This window comes from Sinocyclocheilus grahami, unplaced genomic scaffold (assembly GCF_001515645.1).
Source record: "Sinocyclocheilus grahami isolate Dianchi unplaced genomic scaffold, SAMN03320097.WGS_v1.1 scaffold222.1, whole genome shotgun sequence".
NCBI lineage: Eukaryota > Metazoa > Chordata > Actinopteri > Cypriniformes > Cyprinidae > Sinocyclocheilus > Sinocyclocheilus grahami.
Genome location: NW_015505401.1, coordinates 796006 through 816594, shown reverse-complemented (window position 1 = coordinate 816594; position 20589 = coordinate 796006). Strand labels below are relative to the sequence as shown.

Sequence of the window (20589 nt, the reverse complement as noted above, 5' to 3'; positions counted from 1 at the left end):
AGCAATATTTAGTATTATTATAAATGTATACAATGTATTTTAAAGTATGAATTATTTTAATAGTTGTAAATTGTATACATTTATAATATGAGTAAAATATGTATTTTATGCAAATTATTGAATGCATTAATGTATGTAATTATATTATTTATACTTTTTATAAATCAATTCAAATGTACACTTATAAAATAATTGATTATTTAATGCACTATTGCTATATTATTTTTCATTTGAACAATTTTAATAATTGTAAATAGTTTGTTTACATTCATAATACAATTCAAATAATTATTTTACTCTTTAATTTATGCAATTTATTATATTATATTATATTGCAAACAATTCTAAAAAAAAAAAAAAGGTTGATTATCCTAACTGTTAACTATTTACATTTGATTTGTACAAACACATTAATATATATTTCTGATGTGTGGTTACAGATATTGGCTGCTTTACAGTAACTTCAAACATGTCTCATTCAATCAAATATTATTGCAAGAAATACCTATTTAAAAAAATGTATGTCTGTAGGTGGAGTCCACAATGCAGCAGTATGAGCTAGACACTTTTGGGAAGAGTCATGACCTGATGTCCAATTTTTGGAATTCCTGCTTTGATGACCTCATGAGCACTGCACAGAGGAGAGACAAGGACCGCTCCGACTGCAAAGCCAAGTTTCAGGTGTCTGTTAACCCCATTTATTCAAACACAGAGGGAATATGTTGGGCTAGTAAACAAAAGATTGGTGTTCAATCCCCACACAGAGCAGACCATGAGTTTCTACTGCTTGGGGATACTGGGATTATTCATTGCACATCTCAAACCCCAGCCAAACCATACATGTTTTTATGACAGATGAGTTAATAACATGGACTGTTTGTGTTCCTCTCTTTACAGGAGCTCATCATTGACACGTACCTGAAACGAATGCGCACAGAGAACAGCCGCTACCACAGTGTGCAGAAGATGATTAACAGCCAGCAGGGAGTGGTGTGGAGGCACTGGAAATCACAGCGCAGGTTACTGAGCAGTGAGAGAAGAGCCTGGGCACTCAGGTCTGCATACATTCAAATATTTTGATTCTTAGTGAATATTATGCATTGATGTATTTTTTGTCGTTTATCTCCTATTTACTTTGCACCATTATCATCACTATCAGATTAAATAAATAAATAATGTATATAGAGGGAGAGATTTAAAGGGATAGTTCACCCAAAAATGAAAAGTTGCTGTTAATTTACTCACCCTCAGGCCATCCAAGATGTAGGTGACTTTTTTTCTTCAGTACAGTAAAGAAGAATTTTAGTTGAAACCGTTGTCTTTGGTGAATCATAAAAGGCAAATCAATGGTTACCAGCATTTTGAGAGTCAAAAAAAGCAACACAAAATTAATTCTGTTGCTCCTGAATATATATTAAGGTCTTATGAAAAGAAATGATTGGTCTGTGCAAGACAGTGAACATTATGTATATTATATCATCAGGAGCTACGGGTATTAATTTTGTGTTGCTTGTGTTGCTTTTTGACTCTCAAAGTGAATCGCCAAAGACCATGGTTTAAGCTAAAAAAATCTTCTTTACTGTTCTGCTGAGGAAAAGTCACCTACAACTTGGATGGCCTGAGGGTGAGCAAATTAACAGCACATTTTCATTTTTGGGGTGAACTTTCCCTTTAAGATGAATAAGATTTAAGCGATGTCCAAAAACCTGAGACTACATTAGAAATCTGGGATTTTAAATTTCATTTAAACCTGGAAAGATAGACATGGGGATTAAAAAAATATATATAAAACTTGACTTAATGTTTATGTAGGATTTTTCACTCATTTTGGGTCACTAAAACCTATTAAATTAAATATATAAAATCCCAAATAGAAGCAGTCAGACTGTTTTGTCTGACTGTTGTAGCTCACTGTGTGAGGTTGAGTTGTATACACTGATGCTGTATATGAAGGTATTATATTGCGGTGTGTGTGATGATGGACTGAGTGGAAGTGTTTGTGTTTCAGGGTTCAGCCAGAGGTGAACTGGAAACTGTCGAGCGCAGAGACGTACTCTAAGATGCGTCTGAAGCTGGTGCCAAATTACAGCTTTGATTCCCACAGTGATGCCAGCGCACTGAGAGATAACATGGGTCAGTATCACTCTGGAAAATGTCTGCGTAATCTGTTAAAATCAATAGTGAGTAAAAGATCTCACAATGACTGTTGGTAAAATCATTTTGCTTTGACCAGATATTTTTAAATAATATCTGTCTGCTTGAACTCCCTGTTAATATTTATATATTGAAGTGTTTTGGTGTGTTTTTTTCGGCAGGAGCCGACAGCCCTCGCAGCTCAACCGAGCCCATCCCTCTTGCTGTTGCAAAGGAAGCCAAAGTTAGTGACATGGAGGATGACAAACTAGAGGATTTTGAAGATTTTGTCTTCATTGAGGAGTAAGTGTTTTCATGTAACTCTGAGATACATTTGCTTTGTAAAGCAAGTGATCTAAACCAGCTGATATAATATATAAGTTGATATAATAATAATAATAATAAGACGATCATATCACATTCATATTTACATTTAGTCAAAAGCTACTCTTTTATCCAAAGTGACTTACAAATGAGGACAATGGAAGCAATCAAAATCAATAAAAGAGCAATGATATACAAGTGTTATAACAAGTCTCAGTTAGCTTAACACAGTACACGTAGCAAGGGTTTTTTCTTATTCTATAACAAATAAAAAGAAAACCGACAGAATAGAAAAATAATAGAGCAAGCTAGTGTTAGAGGCCTTTTTTTGCTTTTTGTTAATTGTATAGTAAATAAAAAGAAAACAGATAGAATACAAAAAGAATAGAGAAGCTAGTGTTAGTTTTTTTTAAAGGAAAAAAGAAGTTGGAAAAAAAAAAGGGCAAGTTTAAAAAGGGTTTTTTTTTTTTTTTTTTTTTTTTGAATTATGGTGGCTTCAAATTTATTTTTTTTTTCAAAATCTGAACTAGGCTGTTCTAAATATCAGCACGGCCCAGTAAGTTTAATAAACAAGAAGTTAATATTGATTAACTTACCAGTGTTATTTTAGATTTATTGATATAAAGTTACAGTATTTATTATTATATTGAATTGATTTATTTTTATGTGTTCAGTTTTAATTTTAATTATACTTAAAGTTTTAGTAATTTTGTTAGATGCTTTTGTAATGTTTATTAGTTTTTTTTAATTAATTTTAATTTCAGTTTTAGTCATTTTTGTACAGCAACTTATTTCAGTTAGTTGCCAAAACAACATTTCTCATTTTTGTTTGTACGTTTTTCTTGTGATATTTATAGTTTATTTAATTTGAGCTTTATTTCAGTTACCAAACACATTGTTTTAATAGTTTTGGTTTTAGTTAACAAAAGTCTGTTTAGTCTATTTATACTGCAAATAATTCCTCACTGAAGTCAAAGCAGAATGAACTGTTACACGTTCCAGTAGACGCACAGTAGTGGTGTTTTGTTCCTGAATGAATCTGTGTTTTTGAATGAATCGTTTGAGTAATGATTCAGCCTTTTGATGCCTGCAAAGGCTTTGTGTGTACAGCTTTTGAGATGTGTTTAGTGTGATCGAGTGTATGTTCAGCAGGGTGTGGTTGTGTGTGTCATTCCTCAGGGCGGAGGAGGGCGAGGAGGAGAGCCAGAAGGAAAAGCTGGTGCTCTCAGAGGAGTGTGAGCTCATCACTATTGTTGCCGTGGTACCAGGTCGTCTGGAGGTCACAACGCACCACCTGTACTTCTACGATGGCAGCAGTGAGAAAGAGGAGACAGAGGAAGGTGAGTAACAGCTTGTATTGCATAGTACATCCATCATACCGCCCAGCTCGTTTTGTTTATCTCTCTGATAAGCCTCCATTCATTGTTCACATTATGAATGTCTGTACACTACCAGTCAAAAGTTTAAAATAATGATTTATTTTTTTATGTTTTATGAAAGAAGTCTCTTATGCTCACCAAATCTTCATTTATTCAATCACAAATACATTAAAAACAGTAATAATGTAAAATATAATAAAAAAAATATATATATTTAATGCTTTTTTTTATTTTTTAAGATTTATTTTTGGCGTTTTATGCCTTTTTTATTTAGATAGGACAGTAGGTCGACAGGAAGCGAAGTGGGTGAGAAGCGAAGTGGGTGAGAGAGAGAGGGGGTGGGATCGGGAAAGGTCCACGAGCCGGGACTCGAACTCGGGACGCCCAAAGCGCAAAGGCGCTTACATGGTCGGCGCACTGTCCACGAGGCCATCTATGCTGACTATTTAATGCATATTCACTATTTTTTGCAGCCGTCTTCGGTCACATGATCCGTCAGAAATCATTCTAATATGCTGATTTGATGATTATTAACAATTATTATTGATGATCAATTATTGGTAGTTTTTATTATTATCAGTGTTGAAAACCGTTTTTGCTGATTCATATTTTTGATGATTAGAAAGGTCAAAAGAACAGCATTTATTTGAAATGGCAAAAACTGTTTTCAGTATAATAATAAGAAATGTTTGAGTAGCAAATCAGCATATTAGAGTGATTTCTGAGGGATCATGTGAGACTGAAGACTGGAGTAATCGCTGCTAAAAATTCAGTTTTGCCATAAAAAGAATCAATTGAATTTTAAAGTATATTAAAATAGAAAACTTTATTTTAAATTTTTATAATATTTCACAACATTACAGTTTTTCATTAAATAAATGCAGCCTTGGTGAGCATAAGAAACTTCTTTCCAAAACATTCAAAAAATCTTAATTATTCCAGACTTTTGACTGGTAGTGTATGGGATAAAATATGATTAATGATTCTAATGTGAATGCTCTGCACTGCCCATCTTTGCAGGCATTGGGTTTGATTTCAAGAGGCCATTGTCACAGCTAAGGGAAGTCCACCTGAGGCGCTACAACCTGCGGAGATCGGCATTAGAGCTGTTCTTCATCGACCAGGCACACTACTTCATCAACTTCAGGAAGGGGGTGAGCTAGACACATACTAACTGCTATACTGCAGGAGAAACTACAGTGGAACAGGATGCTGATGTAGATGGCCAGAAGCATGGTTGGCATTTTGTGTTTTTATATTTGTTTTGATTCTCCAACAGGTCCGGAACAAAGTCTACTCCAGGATCCTAGGTCTCAGACCACCCAATCTTTTCTACTTTGGTTCTCGCTCTCCTCAGGAGCTCCTGAAAGCCTCCAACCTGACTCACGTATGTCTGATGTGATGCCAGTATTTTCCATTTTTGCTGGTTGGACTCATTCCTGCTCTCTCCCAATTCAATTCCTCCCTTTTTTTCCCCATAGTTTCCTATGCCCTGTGTGCTGTATCTGCCAACAAAAGCTGTCAAAAAGCCTCACCCCCCCCCCAAATTTCCAGATCTAACTATTGTTTATTTTCATTTTTGTTTCTATTGCAGAGATGGATTTGCAGAGAGATCTCCAATTTTGAATATCTGATGCAGCTCAACACCATTGCTGGTCGCACATACAATGATTTATCCCAGTATCCAGTGGTGAGTTGTCACAGAGCTAGCATTGATTTGGTTTTGTTTTGTAATTTTTTTTGCCTTTTTTTTTTTTTGTTCTGTTTTTTGTTTTGTTTTCTTTTGATTGTTTTTTTTCTTTTCTTATTTTGTTTTGCTCTATTCTGTTCTGTTTGTGTTGTTTTTTGTTTTGTTTTGGTTCTGTTCTGTTGTGTTTTGGTTTTTTGCTTTTGTTTTCCACACTGCTTGTCCTATGCAGTATCGCAGGGATGCTATAGCCTACCCAGCATCTCGGGCTGAATTTATGTATTTTATTTAATTTAGTTTTTCAGTCTTTAAATTTCATTTTAAAAAGTAATTTATTATTTATTTTAGTAAACCAAGATTTCACTGAATTTATTTAAACTGGGTGATTAATATGCATTTTAATATCCATTTCGCTGAAAAAAAATGTGCGTGACTGACACTTCTGTTGTTGGTGGATATTATATGGGTCACATGTCTTCTTTTTTCTTCATGTGCATGTCCGTATTCTCAGTTCCCCTGGGTGCTGTGTGACTACACATCTGCTGAATTGGATCTGGAGGACCCAGCTGTTTTCAGAGATTTGTCCAAACCCGTTGGTGTCGTCAACCCTCGACATGCACAGAACGTCAGGGAAAAGTGAGACAGTGTTACAGTCCTTTTTGCAGAATTCTCAGTATCAGAGAATGTGTTGTTAAAAGATGTATCACAAAACTAGAAAATACCACAAGCTGATATCTACATGATTTATAAATATATTTAAATTTGTAAATAATAACAGTATGTTCTATAATAAAATAAAGCAGTGTAATGTAGCATCTTTTGAGTATTTCATCTGATTTTCTAAATGTCTTTTTGTTGTTGTTTGATTAGGTATGAGAGTTTTGAGGATTCAACAGGCACTATCGATAAGTTCCACTATGGCACACACTACTCTAATGCTGCCGGCGTCATGCACTACATGATCCGCACAGAGCCCTTCACCTCATTACATATACAGCTCCAGAGCGGCAAGTAAGACACACACTCACACACCACTGCACTCATACTGCAGGCTAAAGCCAGGGATGTCCAATCTTGCTCCTGGAGGGCCACCTCTAGTTCAAACACACCTGAACCAGCTATTCAAGGTCTTCAGGATTACTAGAAACTTACAGGAAGGTGTGTTGGGGCAGGTCAGAACTAAACTCTGCAGGATGTTAACCCTTCAGGAGCAGGATTGGACACCCCTGCTCAAGGTTTTTTTGGGGGGGTTTTTTGTCCTACTGGAGACATTTGAACACAAATGTTGTATGTGTTTATTCATTCCAACGGTGCCTGAAGTACAAATAGAAATTTGACTCTGTTTAATGGTTTTAATTCTCCAAAAAAACATGAAGTGTCCATACAGGAATGTAGATCACCAACATCAAATTGTGAATATTCTGAATATTAATAATATTTTAAATATTGTAAATAAAATGTTATGCTTGTTGGCACTCCATAGTATTGACCACTAGGTTGCAGTGTTGTTTACTTGATGGTTTTCAAGTAATCATGTATATTGTCCTATGTTTGGGCTGCACTTACAAGAGTGATTGTGTGTGTGCTTAGGTTTGATTGTGCCGATAGGCAGTTTCATTCAGTAGCAGCAGCATGGCAGGCACGAATGGAGAGTCCAGTTGATGTGAAGGAGCTCATCCCAGAGTTCTTCTACTTCCCAGATTTCCTGCAGAACATGAACAGTCAGTGTGCCTCTCTGAAGCTTCTCAGTGATGAAAACTACACTGGCACTGAATTATGTTGGATTGATGGATTTTGAATTGTAATATGTCATGTGTGCAGGTTTTGATCTGGGCTGCTTGCAAATCAGTCAGGAGAAGGTCAATGATGTGTTGATTCCCCCCTGGGCGTCTTCGCCTGAAGACTTCATCAGGAAACACCGCAAAGCTTTGGTGGGGAAACAGACACAATGCACAATGCACTGATTTCAAAACATACATACTAAACAAAGCAATCAATTATTTTTGTAACCTTTATTTTATAAATATGTTTTATGAAATACAAAATACTATTAAAATACCACCGTCTTACAAGTCCAGTGAGTGAGTCAGATGTTTCAGTTAACTGCTCTAACAAATTCAAGTAATTTGTTAGACTGATTCAAACTTTTAGAATGATTTGTGGTAGTAATAATTCACCTAAAAATTTTAATTAGTTGAAAATGTACTCATCCTCTGGCCATACAAGATATAGATGAGTTTGTTTCTGCATCTGAAAAGATTTGTGAGAAATCTTGCATTTTGCATCACTTGCTCACCAGTAAATCTTCTGCAAGTGAATGGGTGCCGTCAGAATGAGAGTCCAAACATCTGATAAAAACATCACAATAATTCACAAGTAATCGTCTTGACTCCAGTCCATTAATTAACTTAACTTAATCTTGTAAAGTGAAAAGCTGCAGTAAACTAATCCATCATTAAGCTGTTTTAACTTTAAATCTGGCCAAAATACCAGTCTATAATCCATAATAACGCTTCCTGTTTTGGACTGTTTATGTTTGTAAACAGTGCTTGATCTGTGCATATTTCTCGCCTGATTCAGAAGAGATTACTTTTTTACTGGAGAAAGCAATACTATGGCTAGAGGATAGAGGACTTGTATTTTAGCCAAAAGCAATGGTTTAAAGTTAAAAACATCTTATTGATTAATTTATTTATTACAAACATGCAGCTTTTCACAAGATGTTAATTGATGGACTGAATTTGTGTGGATTACTTGTGGACTGTTGATGTTTTTTTCAGCTGTTTGGAGATCACATTTGGGTAAACTACTCCTTTAAAAAGAATCAGCTCAAAAAGTCGTTTGTTTGTGAATCGGCCAATATTTGTGCAATGATTTTCGAATGCATCCAGCAAAGAAAACTGACAGAATCTCTTTGTGCATCTGTGTGTTTAAAGGAGAGTGAGCATGTGTCTGCTCACCTGCACGAGTGGATCGATCTCATATTCGGGTATAAGCAGCGAGGACCTGAAGCAGTGGAAGCTCTCAATGTCTTCTACTACTGCACTTATGAGGGTAAGAGAGCTCTTATGAGTTCGTGTTAGTTTAAACATGTTCCTGCATGGAAAATATGACTTATCGCTGTGTGTTTTGGCTGTCAGGTGCAGTGGATCTGGACGCCATAGCTAATGAGACCGAGCGCAAGGCCCTTGAAGGCATCATCAGCAACTTTGGCCAGACGCCCTGTCAGCTTCTCAAGGTGGGACATCAGACAGATGTTTCCATCTCTAGTCAGCATAAACTTCATTTTATATGAGCTTTCAGGTCTGAAGGGTGTTATTTATATAGTACGATAGTAATTAGTAATATTTTGAATTTGCTTTTATTTTTGTTTTCGGTTTTCATTTTAGTAATCTTATGTGCTTTTGTAATTTATATTAGTCTTTTTTTTATATTACTGTTTATTTTTATTTCAGTTTTAGTTTTAATTTATGTCAAGTGAGTCATTTTAGTGCTTCAACTTCAGCTTGTTTCAGTTTGTTGCCAAGGCAAGTTTTTAATTTCAGCTTTATTTCAGTTAACAAAAATGCATTTAATATTTGTAATATTTTATTTTGGTTCTGAAAGCATTTGTGTAATGTATTGTGGGTAATATGTCACAAGTGAAACCTCTCTGTGTAATTCAGGAGCCCCATCCTCCCCGTATGTCAGCAGAGAACGCATTCAGGCGGCAGGCCCGTCTGGACATTCTGCCTCCCAACCTTTTTGATCAGCTCACTAAACTCCGATCTTTTAAAGAGGTGAGCCCCAATTTATCAGTATTTCATTTGAACTGAATAATATGCTGAAATGCAACTTTTTGAGCACCATGTGCTAATGTTTTGATTTAAGGAGTTGCTGTGTGAAACTGTGATTTCAGTTGTTTTTGATGTTGGTTCACATAGGTGGTGAGTGATGGTCTGCCTTTAGTCCAAGCCGTGGTGCCCAGAAATCAAACCCGCTCCTTTATCATCCCTGGTTCTGACATACTGGTGAGATTATTTCAGGATTATGTTCACTTGTCATGTACTAATATTTGAATAAGATCAGAACCAGTCTTGAGGATCAAGAGAGTCTGTGGAAAAGGGGGTTAGTACAGTGGTTCTCAACCATGGGGCCAGGGGCCACTAGGGGGCCTCAGCAAACTTTCAAGAGAGCCTTAAGATGACTTAAAATTATGTAAAATAAGGCTTAAGGTTTACATGACAACGATGTAGTCAAAAACGGAAAAGTTTTTCCCTTGCGTTTTTAAAAAGTTTCACATATACATGGCAACGTTTTCAAAAACGGTCAAAAACGCTGTATTATGTATGCCAGGCCAGTAGTTGGCGCGGTCACCTTGTTAGTAAACCGTACCTGTAGGGATATGACGATTATGTGATGTATATGATGCGTCTCTGCTGTTGGTTGTAATATTGGTGAAGTAAATCCACACTTTGCTGAAGAAGCGTTAGCAAACTCTTGAGCAGCAACAACAGTACCATGTACTCCGCCATTGTTGTGTATGTTTGTTCGCGCTTGCCTTTAAAATCGACTCGTACAAAACGCATAAAAAGTTTCCTGTTTTTTTTGGCTGAAAAAAGTTAGTTAACCTAACTCAAAATCATCAGTTAACCTATTAGTTCACCTATCACACTCAACTTAAGTTTCCTCAACTAGCAACCGACAACTTAAAGGGATAGTTCACCCATAAAGGAAAATTCTGTCATTAATTACTCACCCTCATGTCGTTCCAAACCCGTAAGACCTTCGTTCATCTTCGGAACACAAATTAAGTTATTTTTGATGAATTCTGAGAGCTCTCTGACCCTGCATAGACAGCAAGGATCCTAACATGATCAAGGCTCAGAATCATAGCAAGGACATCGATAAAATAATCCATGTGACATCAGTGGTTCAACAGTAATTTTACGAAGTTACAAAAATACTTTTTGTGCGCAAATAAAACAAAAATAACAACTTTATTCAACAATTTCTCTCCCTATAGCGGCATTTTGTAGAGTATCATATACGTAAACAACGTATGTATGCTGATACATTGTTTACCTTCAGATCAAAGCGTAAACAACGTATCCGTGTACGGTGCTGCTGACACAGATCAGCATACATTGTTTACGTTGTTTTCTTCAGTGAAACATTGAAGAATATATTTTGAAGAATGTGGGGGGGGGGGGAAACAGTTAATGGTACCCACTGACCTTAATATCTTCAAAATATCATCTTTTGTGTTCAGCAGAAGAAAAAATATCATACAGGTCATATTAATCATATTGATCATATTTTTTGGATGAACTATCCCTTAACACGCACACAAAAAAACAGATAATATTATAATTATTTTCTTTGTTTTAGTACAGCGACAGTATAAAAACTAATTAAATTTAATTGAATTATTTTTTGGAAACAACATTTTGTCTATCTCGCTCTTAATAATGCTTTCTCTCAGCATATGTTTTAGGAAGTGGGTCCTTCACAGATCATATTTAAGGGTTCCTGATCAATACATTTGTTTATGTATTTGTTGAATGGCATTTGTGCTGTTTCAGGTGACAGTGAGTGTTAATGGAATGATAGGCACTCATAGCTGGCTGCCCTACGACAAGAACATAGCTAATTATTTCACCTTCACCAGAGACCCCACTGTGAGCAACCCAAAGTAAGTTTGAACATGTACACATGTCTAAACACATTATATAATCATGTTCAGAGACTTGGTGACTTTCAAATAGTTTTAAAGACAAGAGGTTTTGATTAGGCACAAAGTATTTTTATAGTGACAACATTGGGCTTTGGACAAATAACCAAAAGCTTTATAGCTGCTTATAAATAGCAGCTCTTTGACATTAAACTCTGGTGGTTTGGCTGCTTTGGTCTCTATGAATGTTCTTCAGTCAAATTGGGTCCTTTGTAGTAAAAGCTCATTTGTTTTCCCGAGCCTTTCTTGTTGTTTTTGAGTGGTCTGCTAACATGTGTCGAATCTGATGCTTAAACACAACATTGATCTATTTCGAATGTTCTCCCGCTGACAAGTTTAGTCCCATTTGTTGGTACTAACCCTTTGTTGGATCTGTTTTTAGGACCCAGCGGTTCCTCAGCGGGCCGTTCTCCCCAGGGGTGGAAATCGGGTCCCAGGTGCTGGTGGTGTCCACTGACGGGCGTCTGCTGTTCAGTGGGGGGCACTGGGACTGCAGCATTAGGGTCACTATGTTAGGCAAGGCCAAGCTGCTGGGCAGGATCTGCCGTCACATAGGTGAGAGCCGTCTGTCCGACACAGACTTACCCAAATAGTACAAAGTCAAGGCGCAGCTGTAGGCATTGGAATGAGCTTGATGGAGCTGTTGAGCTGAATCCTACATAAAATTAGCTGCCGTCAGATTTGGCAGAGATGTTTGATGAATCATTTGTTGGTGAAACAGAACCATTAACCCTGTAAAGCCTGAAATATGATCAAATGTAAAAAAAATTAAAAACTGTGTGTTTTTAATGAGTATCATATTTGATACATGAGGTGTTTATGACTCATGTCGTATGAGGCCCAAGCTGATCAAAATTATGCAATTTGGTTCAGTTGCTGGTATTTATATTTATATATTACTTACATAAATGCATATCTCCCAATAATGTCATAGTAAGATGATATTTAAATGCTTATGATCAAAGCTCTCTAGTTTTTATTGTGATGGCAAAACTTAATGCATTTCAATACAATGATGATTCAGAGATGTACAAATAAACATTCCTCAAAGGCCTCATGTATCATATTTGATATTCACATTTTATCAAGGTTTTTCTAAAAAAAAATAAAAAAAACTGTATAGAAAATCAAGTAAACCAACGTTCCTTCAATCCAGTAAGTGTTCATCTTGAAATATTGCTAACAGTGTAAAGTTTACTTAATAAAAAGCTGTAAATATTAGAGTAATGTAGAGTTATACTAAAATGTATTTTGCTTTCTTAAAAGTATAAAGGGCAGAAAGCATGTAGTAGATTGTGTGCAACAAGTTTTCAGCAGAGTTTTGACCATGTTGATAATTTAGCGGCCTTAGAAATTTGACAGCTCTCTCTTGATTTCAACTTCTCAGAAGATGTGTGGTGCAAATTGCTGATTATATAATGCATTTGATTATGAACAAATGTCCTGATGGCTAAATAATGTGCTTTTTTGTGGGATATAGATGTGGTCACATGCCTGGCTTTGGATCTCTGTGGTATCTACCTCATCTCTGGCTCACGAGACACCACCTGCATGGTGTGGCAGGTCCTACAGCAGGTTTGCTCACACAAAATACTTGTACTTAGATAAGTTAATACAAACATAAAAGGGTGTGAAGGGTACATCTGCACCCATGAGCAGTCATTTAAATTTGAACAGAATGTACACTGTTGTACAATTTTTTATTTTAATTTTTTTACAATGTTAATACTTTTATTATCCAACGGCACAAAACATTGATCAAAAGTAGCAGTAAAGCAGCGAATCAGCATATTGGAATCGTTTCTGAAGGATCGTGTGACACTGAAGACTGGAGTAATGATGCTGAAAATTCAGCTTTGCCAGCACAGGAATAAATGACATTCAAAAACTTTCTTAAAATAGAAAGTTATAGAAATAGAAAAGTAATTTTAAATTGTACTAATATTTCACAATACTGCTGTTTTCAATTAAATTTTTTATCAAATCAATGCAGCCTTGTTGAGCATAAGAGACTTTCAAAAACATTTAAAAAAAATTGTACAGACCCCAACATTTTTGAATGGTAGTGTAAATAGCCAGGAATAGAAATTAAATGCATCAAAATATCAAATTTATGCTTTAATATCTGGGTGTTTTCTCACATTATGTGTTATTAAGTGTTATTAACTTAAATCAGTATTTATTTAACTGATAATTACTTGAAGCCGTTATTGTAATGTTGTTATTAATTTGTTAATATTTATTTTTATATTTAAGTTTTGAAATAAAAGTATGCTCAGGTACTTTTTGGCTGTTATCAAGATTGGTGTTATTTTACTGGTATACAGTCATTTAGCTATTGCGACAACTATTGCTATTGTGATTAGTCTTTATGTTGCTTTTATAAGTTATATAATACTACGTTGAATTAAAGAAAAATCATTAGCATGGTTATGTATTATAACTAGTGAGTGTATTTTTTACATGTAGGGTGGTTTCTCTAGCGGTCTGTCTCCACGGCCCGTGCAGGTGCTCTGTGGACATGATCAAGAGGTCGCATGTGTCGCCATCAGCACTGAGTTGGATATGGCGATCTCAGGGTCAAAGGTCAGTTTAGATCAGACCACTTCAGGAGTTACTGCATTGCCGTTAGGAATCGTGAGTTGATGACTTTTCTCTCTGTTGCCCTCTTTTTCTCTCGTTCAGGATGGCACAGTAATCATGCACAGTGTGCGTCGTGGACAGTACCTGCGAACCCTGAGACCGCCGTGTGAGAGCTGCTTTGCTGCCCCTGTGGCACACCTGGAGGTCGGCATGGAAGGGCACATAGTGGCACAGACTGTTATGGAGGGCCACACTGCTGGAAAGGTGCTGATTGACAGTGTTTTTGAGTTATTGTGAGAATGGAAATTAACAAAAAATTTAATAAATAAAAAATTGTAAACCAAAAAATGCTTTATGTAAGACCACTAGTGCAATGCTTCTCAAATCTGGCCTGCACACCTGTTTTTTTTATATATATACATATATGTTTTTTTGTGCCTGTAGGAGAAGTATGCACTGCATGTGTACTCTGTGAATGGCACTCTCTTAGCATCTGAGACCTTGGACGAGAAGATTTCAGCTTTGCATCTGGTGCCTGACTACCTCATCGTAGGCACACAACAGGGGAACCTTCACATTCGAGACTTGTACAGGTAAACACACCTCTAATGGTCATTTTAAATGTACACCTTGTTTAAAGGTTTGTAGACAGTATTTTTTACATTTTTATTGAAATTTTTTGAAAAGTAAATATTTTATTATAATTATAATTTTATTTAGCGTGGACATTTTGATTTGTATGATTTTGATTACATATAGCAATTCTCTTTTTTTTCAGAATTGCATGATACAAACTCACAATTCTGACTTTTTTTCTCAGAATTGTGAGATATAAACTCGCAATTGTGAGTAATAAAGTCAGAATTGGGTGATAGAAACTCACAATTGCGAGAAATAAAGTCAGAGTTGTGACAACCTGCAATTCTGACTTTTTTCTTGCAATTGTGAGTTTATATCCCGCAATTCTGACTTTATAACTCGCAATTGTGTGACTTTTCTTTTTTCTCACAATTCCGAGTTTATATCTCGCAATTCTGACTTTTTTTCTCCGAATTGTGAGATATAAACTCGGAACTCGAAAGTCAATTTTTTCTCGCAATTGCGATTTTATATCACGCAATACTGACTTTATAACACGCCATTGCAAATTTAGATCTCTTAAAGTTCTGAGAAAAAAAAGTCTGAATTGTGAGTTTGTATCACGCAATTCTGCGGGGAAAAAAAAAGGTCAGAATTGCGAGATGTAAACTTGCAATTGCCAGAAGCCAGAAATGGGCTTCCATAGATTTGACAAAAATTTCAGTAAAGCCTTTTCAGAATAAATGCTGTTGTTTTGAATTTTATATTTCTCAAAAAAAATCTACCGTTTTGAACATTCATAATAATAACAAAATGTTTCTTTAGCAGCACATCAGAATGATTTCTGAAGGATCATGTGACACTGAAGACTGTAGTAATTGCTGCTGAAAATTCAGTTTTGCCATTAACTCTTTCCCCGCCATTGACGAGTTATCTCTTCTTTTAGAAGACAGCGCTTCCCCGCCAAAGACGAGTTTTTACGGCTTTTCGTGTTTTCACTGTTATACACTCGGGGGCGCTATTACACATCTTCTGAACGAGTACAAAACCTCCCGAACATAAACACATGTGTACAGGACGGAGAAACGAGCGATCTCTTATGTAAACAGATGCATATGAAAAATAATGCGATCATCAGCAATGGCAGCATATAAATGAAAACTGCATAATGTTACGGTGTAAAATACTGATCCAGGAGGTGGTATATGTCTGTGCAAGCTTTGGAGGTGTTGATAGAAGCGATTTACTGGATTTATGCTTTGATAATCATACTGAATATTACCCAGATGTAGTTTTTGATAAAAATTTGATTTTCTCACCTTTTTGCTCAAAATTATGCATTTTTATGAAACCTACCTATATGAAACCTACCTAGAGAGTAGAGGCTCTGGTCGGCGCCGATGGCCTCGTGGGCAGCGTGCCGACATATAGCGCCTTTGGGCGTCCCGAGTTCGAGTCCCAGCTCGTGGACCTCTCTCTCTCACCCACTTCGCTTCCTGTCTACTGTCCTATCTAAATAAAAGGCATAAAACGCCAAAAAATAAATAAAAAAGTAGAGGCTCTGATCTTTACTTTGGTGTATTGCATATTCAAATATTCATACAGCAAAATATTCTGGAGGCCATCAAATTTTAATGAAAATCATCAAAATCGCTGGCGGTGGCTGGCAACTTTTTTCAAAAATGCTGGCGGGGAAAGAGTTAAAGGAATAAATTACACTTGAATAGAAAATAGAAAACAGTTATTTTAAATTGCAATAATTTTTTAAAATATTAAAATTGACTATACTTTTGATCAGACAGATGCAGCCTTGGTGAACATAAGAGACTTCAGTAGTGTAGGCGTACTGTACAGCTGCTCAGCTTAGCACGAGCTGTTTGATCATATTCTTTGATATTTTTTCCCATTGTAGTAGATGCATTCTTAATAAATCCTTTGTGTCATCGCAGTAAATCTTCAGCAGCTGGGTCCATATTTGCTTCTCATTCCCAAGGCTCTTTTTCTCTGTCTTTGCGTGTGTTTAGTTTGAATCTGGCTGTTGCGCCCTTGGCCCTGAAGGTCCCTGTGCGCTGTGTGTCTGTCACGAAAGAGAGCAGTCATATTCTGGTGGGCCTGGAGGATGGCAAACTCATTGTGGTGGGAGCAGGAAAACCGGAAGAGGTGAGGTGGAGGGGTTGCCAGTAGGTTTTTACTGCCTGAAATAAATTCCATGCTGCTAAACTGTTATTAGTACATCATAATGCTGCCAGGCACAATTTACACCTTTAAAAAGTTTTGATTTTAAAAACAGTTTACTTTTACATTATAAGTGTAAGAATTGAAAAAATAACGGCATATGTACTAAATATTGAGGAAATGTAAAAAATTAACTTTAAAAGAAATTACTTTTTAATTTTTTATATATATATAAAAAAATGAATCCATGCAATCAACAACTGATGAATAGAACCAAGTTCCCTTTCTACGTTTTTTATTTTTATTTTTATAATTCGTTACACTCATTAAAAGACATGTCGCTACTTCTGTGAGGTTATAGTGTTATTAGTTCATCATAATGTTGATAGGCACATTTATATGCTATTATGTGTTATAAAGTCAGAATTGTGAGTTTATCTCGCAATTCTGAATTTGTCTGATAATTGTGAGCTTATATCTCACCGTTCTGACTTTGTAACACACAATTGTGAGTTTCTATCACGCAATTCTGAGAAAAAAGTCTGAATCGTGAGAAAATGTTGCAATTACTTAATTTTTTTATTTTTTATTCAGTGGTGGAAAGAAGCTTCCATAGTGAATATTAATAGAAACAGTGGAAAACAATTTTAATTAAAAAAAATGATTATTCAAAATATACAATTATTTCTAAAATATACTATTATTTATTGTTAGTTCTTAATTAATGTATTGTTAAAATGTGTTTTAACCAAGGAAATTAATATTAACCAAGATTGATAAATGCTAAAAAAAATTACTATTGTCTGTTTTAACTATTGGGTAAACTACAATGGAAGCCCGTTTCCGCCACTGAATAAAAAATAAAAAAGGTAATTGCGACTTTTTATCTTGTATGTGATACAAACTCGCAATTCTTTTTTTCTTCTCAGAACTGTGAGATGTAAACTCGCAATTGTGAGTTATTAAGAACTGTGAGATATAAAGTCAGAATTGTGAGATATAAACTGGACTTTATAACTTGTAATTGCGAGTTTATATCTCACAGTTTTGAGAAAGAATATCAGAATTGTGAGATGTAAACTCGCTATTGCGAGAATTGCAGAATTGTGAGATAGAAAGTCGCAATGACCTTTTTTAAAAAGAAAATTTTATTCAGTGGTGGAAACGGGCTTCCATAAACTACTGTATCATGTTACCAAATAAAAAAAAAAGAGATCGCCTTCCCTTTGTTAAAGATGTTAATTTATGTGTAACTTATGTGTTTAACTTTTACCTGAAGGACCAAAAAAATTAAATATTTAAACCTTTCTCCTAATTCAGGTGCGGTCTGGGCAGTTTTCCCGCCGACTGTGGGGCTCCACACGCAGAATCTCCCAGGTGTCCGCCGGAGAGACCGAATACAACCCTGTCGAGCCTCCTGCTAAATGAGCCCCTGCACGTGCCTTCAGCAAACACTGTGCATCCACAAGAGACGAGAGCGTCGGCGCTCGTGCACCACTCGTCCGCTTTCCTGCCCTTCTAAAACCGAGAGCTTGGGAACAAGAGTTAAGGGAACACAAGTGGTGAACATCCAAACGTGCACTTTTATACAAAAAGGGAAAAGAGCATTCTTCTCGAAAATGCAATGGTTTATACTGCTTTTAACAGACAAACATTCCAAAGATTTTTGATCAGGCGAATCAGGCAGTCGCCTGCAAACTTTTTAAGTGTTGACGGCTAAGACTGAACTTTTTAAAAGCAGTATGTTCTGTCCTGTGAATCACAGACTGTCTTCTCACTGGCTGGAGCTCAGTGTGATGGACTTAGTCTCTGTCACTGAGTGACAAACTGTCATCACCTGAGCCGTTTTATAGTATAGTAGATCTTCTTATGCTGATTTTTGCTTTTGTACACTGGTACTCCGTCTGACACTTGAAGACCTTCTTATATTAAACAATGTCATCTATGACGCCATATTTTTCCATGGGACGGCACCAACAGAGACATTTTAGCTCTGTGCATGTACAATATGTGGGTGTGGGTGTTTGTATTGCTTTGCACGGTTACTTGCAGACGCTTTGTATAACGCAATAATTAATGTGACGCCTAAATTAGAACAAGATCCTTTCACTCTTGTTTAATGGTGTGAAGCGCTTTGAGCCCTACTAAGTCTTGTGACTTGATTCAGTACTTCTGGTGCCTTAAAACAGGTAAACAATAGAAATGTCCATAATTATGATCGATTATGACATGAAATATATTAAAGGGGTAGTTCACCTGAAAATGAAAGTTTTGTCATCATTGACTCACCCTTATGGTTCCAACCCTGTATGACTGACCTCCTGAAAAAAAAAAAAATTTAAACGTATATATTACATTTTATATTTGAGTTTTATATATGCATGTGTGTGTGTGTATATATATATATATATATATATATAATTATATATTTTTTTCTAATTCAATATAGTCCATAATTACGTTTTTAAAATATATTTTTAAAAATGTTGTCTTTTGTGATTAATAAACTACAAATTTAGGAACAACATGACATGAGTAAACGATCACAATTTTAATTTTGGGGTGAACTATCTATTTACTTAATTAGGTTCTGCTCATAAAAACAGCTTTTTTCAATATTGGCACACATTTATCTCTTTCGCACTGTGTAAATCTTTCAAATCCTGTTATATATTATAAAAGGAAGTGCCTTTCCTGTTATGGATTTGCACAGCCATTACAAAAATCGTGAGTACGAGTGCACTTACGTGTGTGTTTTTTCCACTGTAGGGCAGTGCGCTTTCTAAAATGGGCATAAATTGTGCTTGATATGAAAGCGCTTTTGGCTTCTTTTCATATAATAGCTGCGAAACGGTTTCAGCACATGCTCACATGCCGCTTAACGTGCTGTGCTTATAAACTCATTTACAGAAAATCTAAATCTTAACAGGAATTTTATCCATTTTTAACTCCGCATAGTGCCTCAACTGTGTTTTTCGCTGTAATTATGAAACTATTTGTAATATGTGAGCCATACACCAGCTAGTCTTAATTGTCCTGTGAATGTGTTCGTTGGCTGGGGCCACAATTATGTCTATGTTACCATTGGAATTTGGTGGTTTTTTCCTTCTTCTCTTGACGCACTGAATGCTTTGAAGGCTGTGCTGTGTGAGGGGTGTCTGTGTGACACATGGGTATTGGGGGGAGAGAGCAGAGGACACATCTGGCTGGCTTCTCTGGGATGGTTGCGTTAATTCTGCTGCTCTGCGCTGGATAGCAAAGCCAGCAGAGAAACTGAAGCACCGAGCACAATGGCCAGCAGTTATACACTGTTTAAAGGGATAGTTCACCAGGAAATTATATATATTTTTAGTGCTAGGCAACGATTAATCGCGATTAATCGCATTTAAAATAAAAGTTTTTGTTTATTAATTGTATATGTGTGTGTAGTCTATTGTGTGTATATATAAAGACACACATACAGTATATATTTAAAAACTATTTACGTGTATATATTTATATAATTTATATTATATAGAAATATATAAACAACATATTTTTATTAAATATATACATGCATGTGTGTGTGTATTTATAAATAATAATTAATATAATAAATATACACCGTACACACACATATATGTACACAAAAACGTTTATTTTGAATGCGATTAATCTTGCCCAGCACTCATATTTTTCCCAGTATTTACTCACCTTTGTGTTGTTTTAAGCTCATATGACTTTCTTTCTTTTGTTAAACACAAGTAATTGTTACAATGAATGAACACTGGGTCTTTTAGACAGAAAAGCAGCATAAAAGTTATCCATAAAACTTGCATGTTAAGTTTTCTGAAGTTGTTCGCGTGAGTAATAAACGGTGTTATTTGCTAAAAATCTTCCCCTCAGGTGAGCTGTTATAAAGTTCCGGACTCAAAGCTACCGTATGAGTTCAGAAGTGAAACATAGTGTCGTATGGATCACTTTTTATATGGTTCTTTTGAAGCTTTAGTCAACATTCAGTTGAATTACATGAATGA

General features: G+C 35.8%; 1 protein-coding gene across 3 annotated transcripts in view; it reads left to right on the top strand.

Annotated features, from left to right (window-relative positions):
• The window catches only part of nbeal2 (neurobeachin-like 2), a 61693-nt gene extending 42824 nt beyond the window's left edge, over positions 1 to 18869 (top strand). For all 3 annotated transcript variants that reach the window (XM_016287407.1, XM_016287406.1, XM_016287405.1), the window contains 24 exons: positions 532 to 681; positions 898 to 1055; positions 2009 to 2133; positions 2316 to 2436; positions 3637 to 3797; positions 4857 to 4990; positions 5116 to 5223; positions 5431 to 5526; positions 6035 to 6159; positions 6394 to 6534; positions 7114 to 7244; positions 7345 to 7454; positions 8460 to 8577; positions 8664 to 8761; positions 9189 to 9302; positions 9447 to 9533; positions 11088 to 11197; positions 11619 to 11791; positions 12717 to 12811; positions 13706 to 13822; positions 13922 to 14083; positions 14264 to 14412; positions 16423 to 16558; positions 17894 to 18869. In XM_016287407.1, coding sequence (XP_016142893.1) covers positions 532 to 681; positions 898 to 1055; positions 2009 to 2133; positions 2316 to 2436; positions 3637 to 3797; positions 4857 to 4990; positions 5116 to 5223; positions 5431 to 5526; positions 6035 to 6159; positions 6394 to 6534; positions 7114 to 7244; positions 7345 to 7454; positions 8460 to 8577; positions 8664 to 8761; positions 9189 to 9302; positions 9447 to 9533; positions 11088 to 11197; positions 11619 to 11791; positions 12717 to 12811; positions 13706 to 13822; positions 13922 to 14083; positions 14264 to 14412; positions 16423 to 16558; positions 17894 to 18001 — 3027 coding nt within the window. In that variant the 3' untranslated portion in view covers positions 18002 to 18869. The remainder of the gene's footprint in view (positions 1 to 531; positions 682 to 897; positions 1056 to 2008; positions 2134 to 2315; positions 2437 to 3636; positions 3798 to 4856; positions 4991 to 5115; positions 5224 to 5430; positions 5527 to 6034; positions 6160 to 6393; positions 6535 to 7113; positions 7245 to 7344; positions 7455 to 8459; positions 8578 to 8663; positions 8762 to 9188; positions 9303 to 9446; positions 9534 to 11087; positions 11198 to 11618; positions 11792 to 12716; positions 12812 to 13705; positions 13823 to 13921; positions 14084 to 14263; positions 14413 to 16422; positions 16559 to 17893) is intronic.
• The last annotated feature ends 1720 nt before the right edge of the window (positions 18870 to 20589 follow it).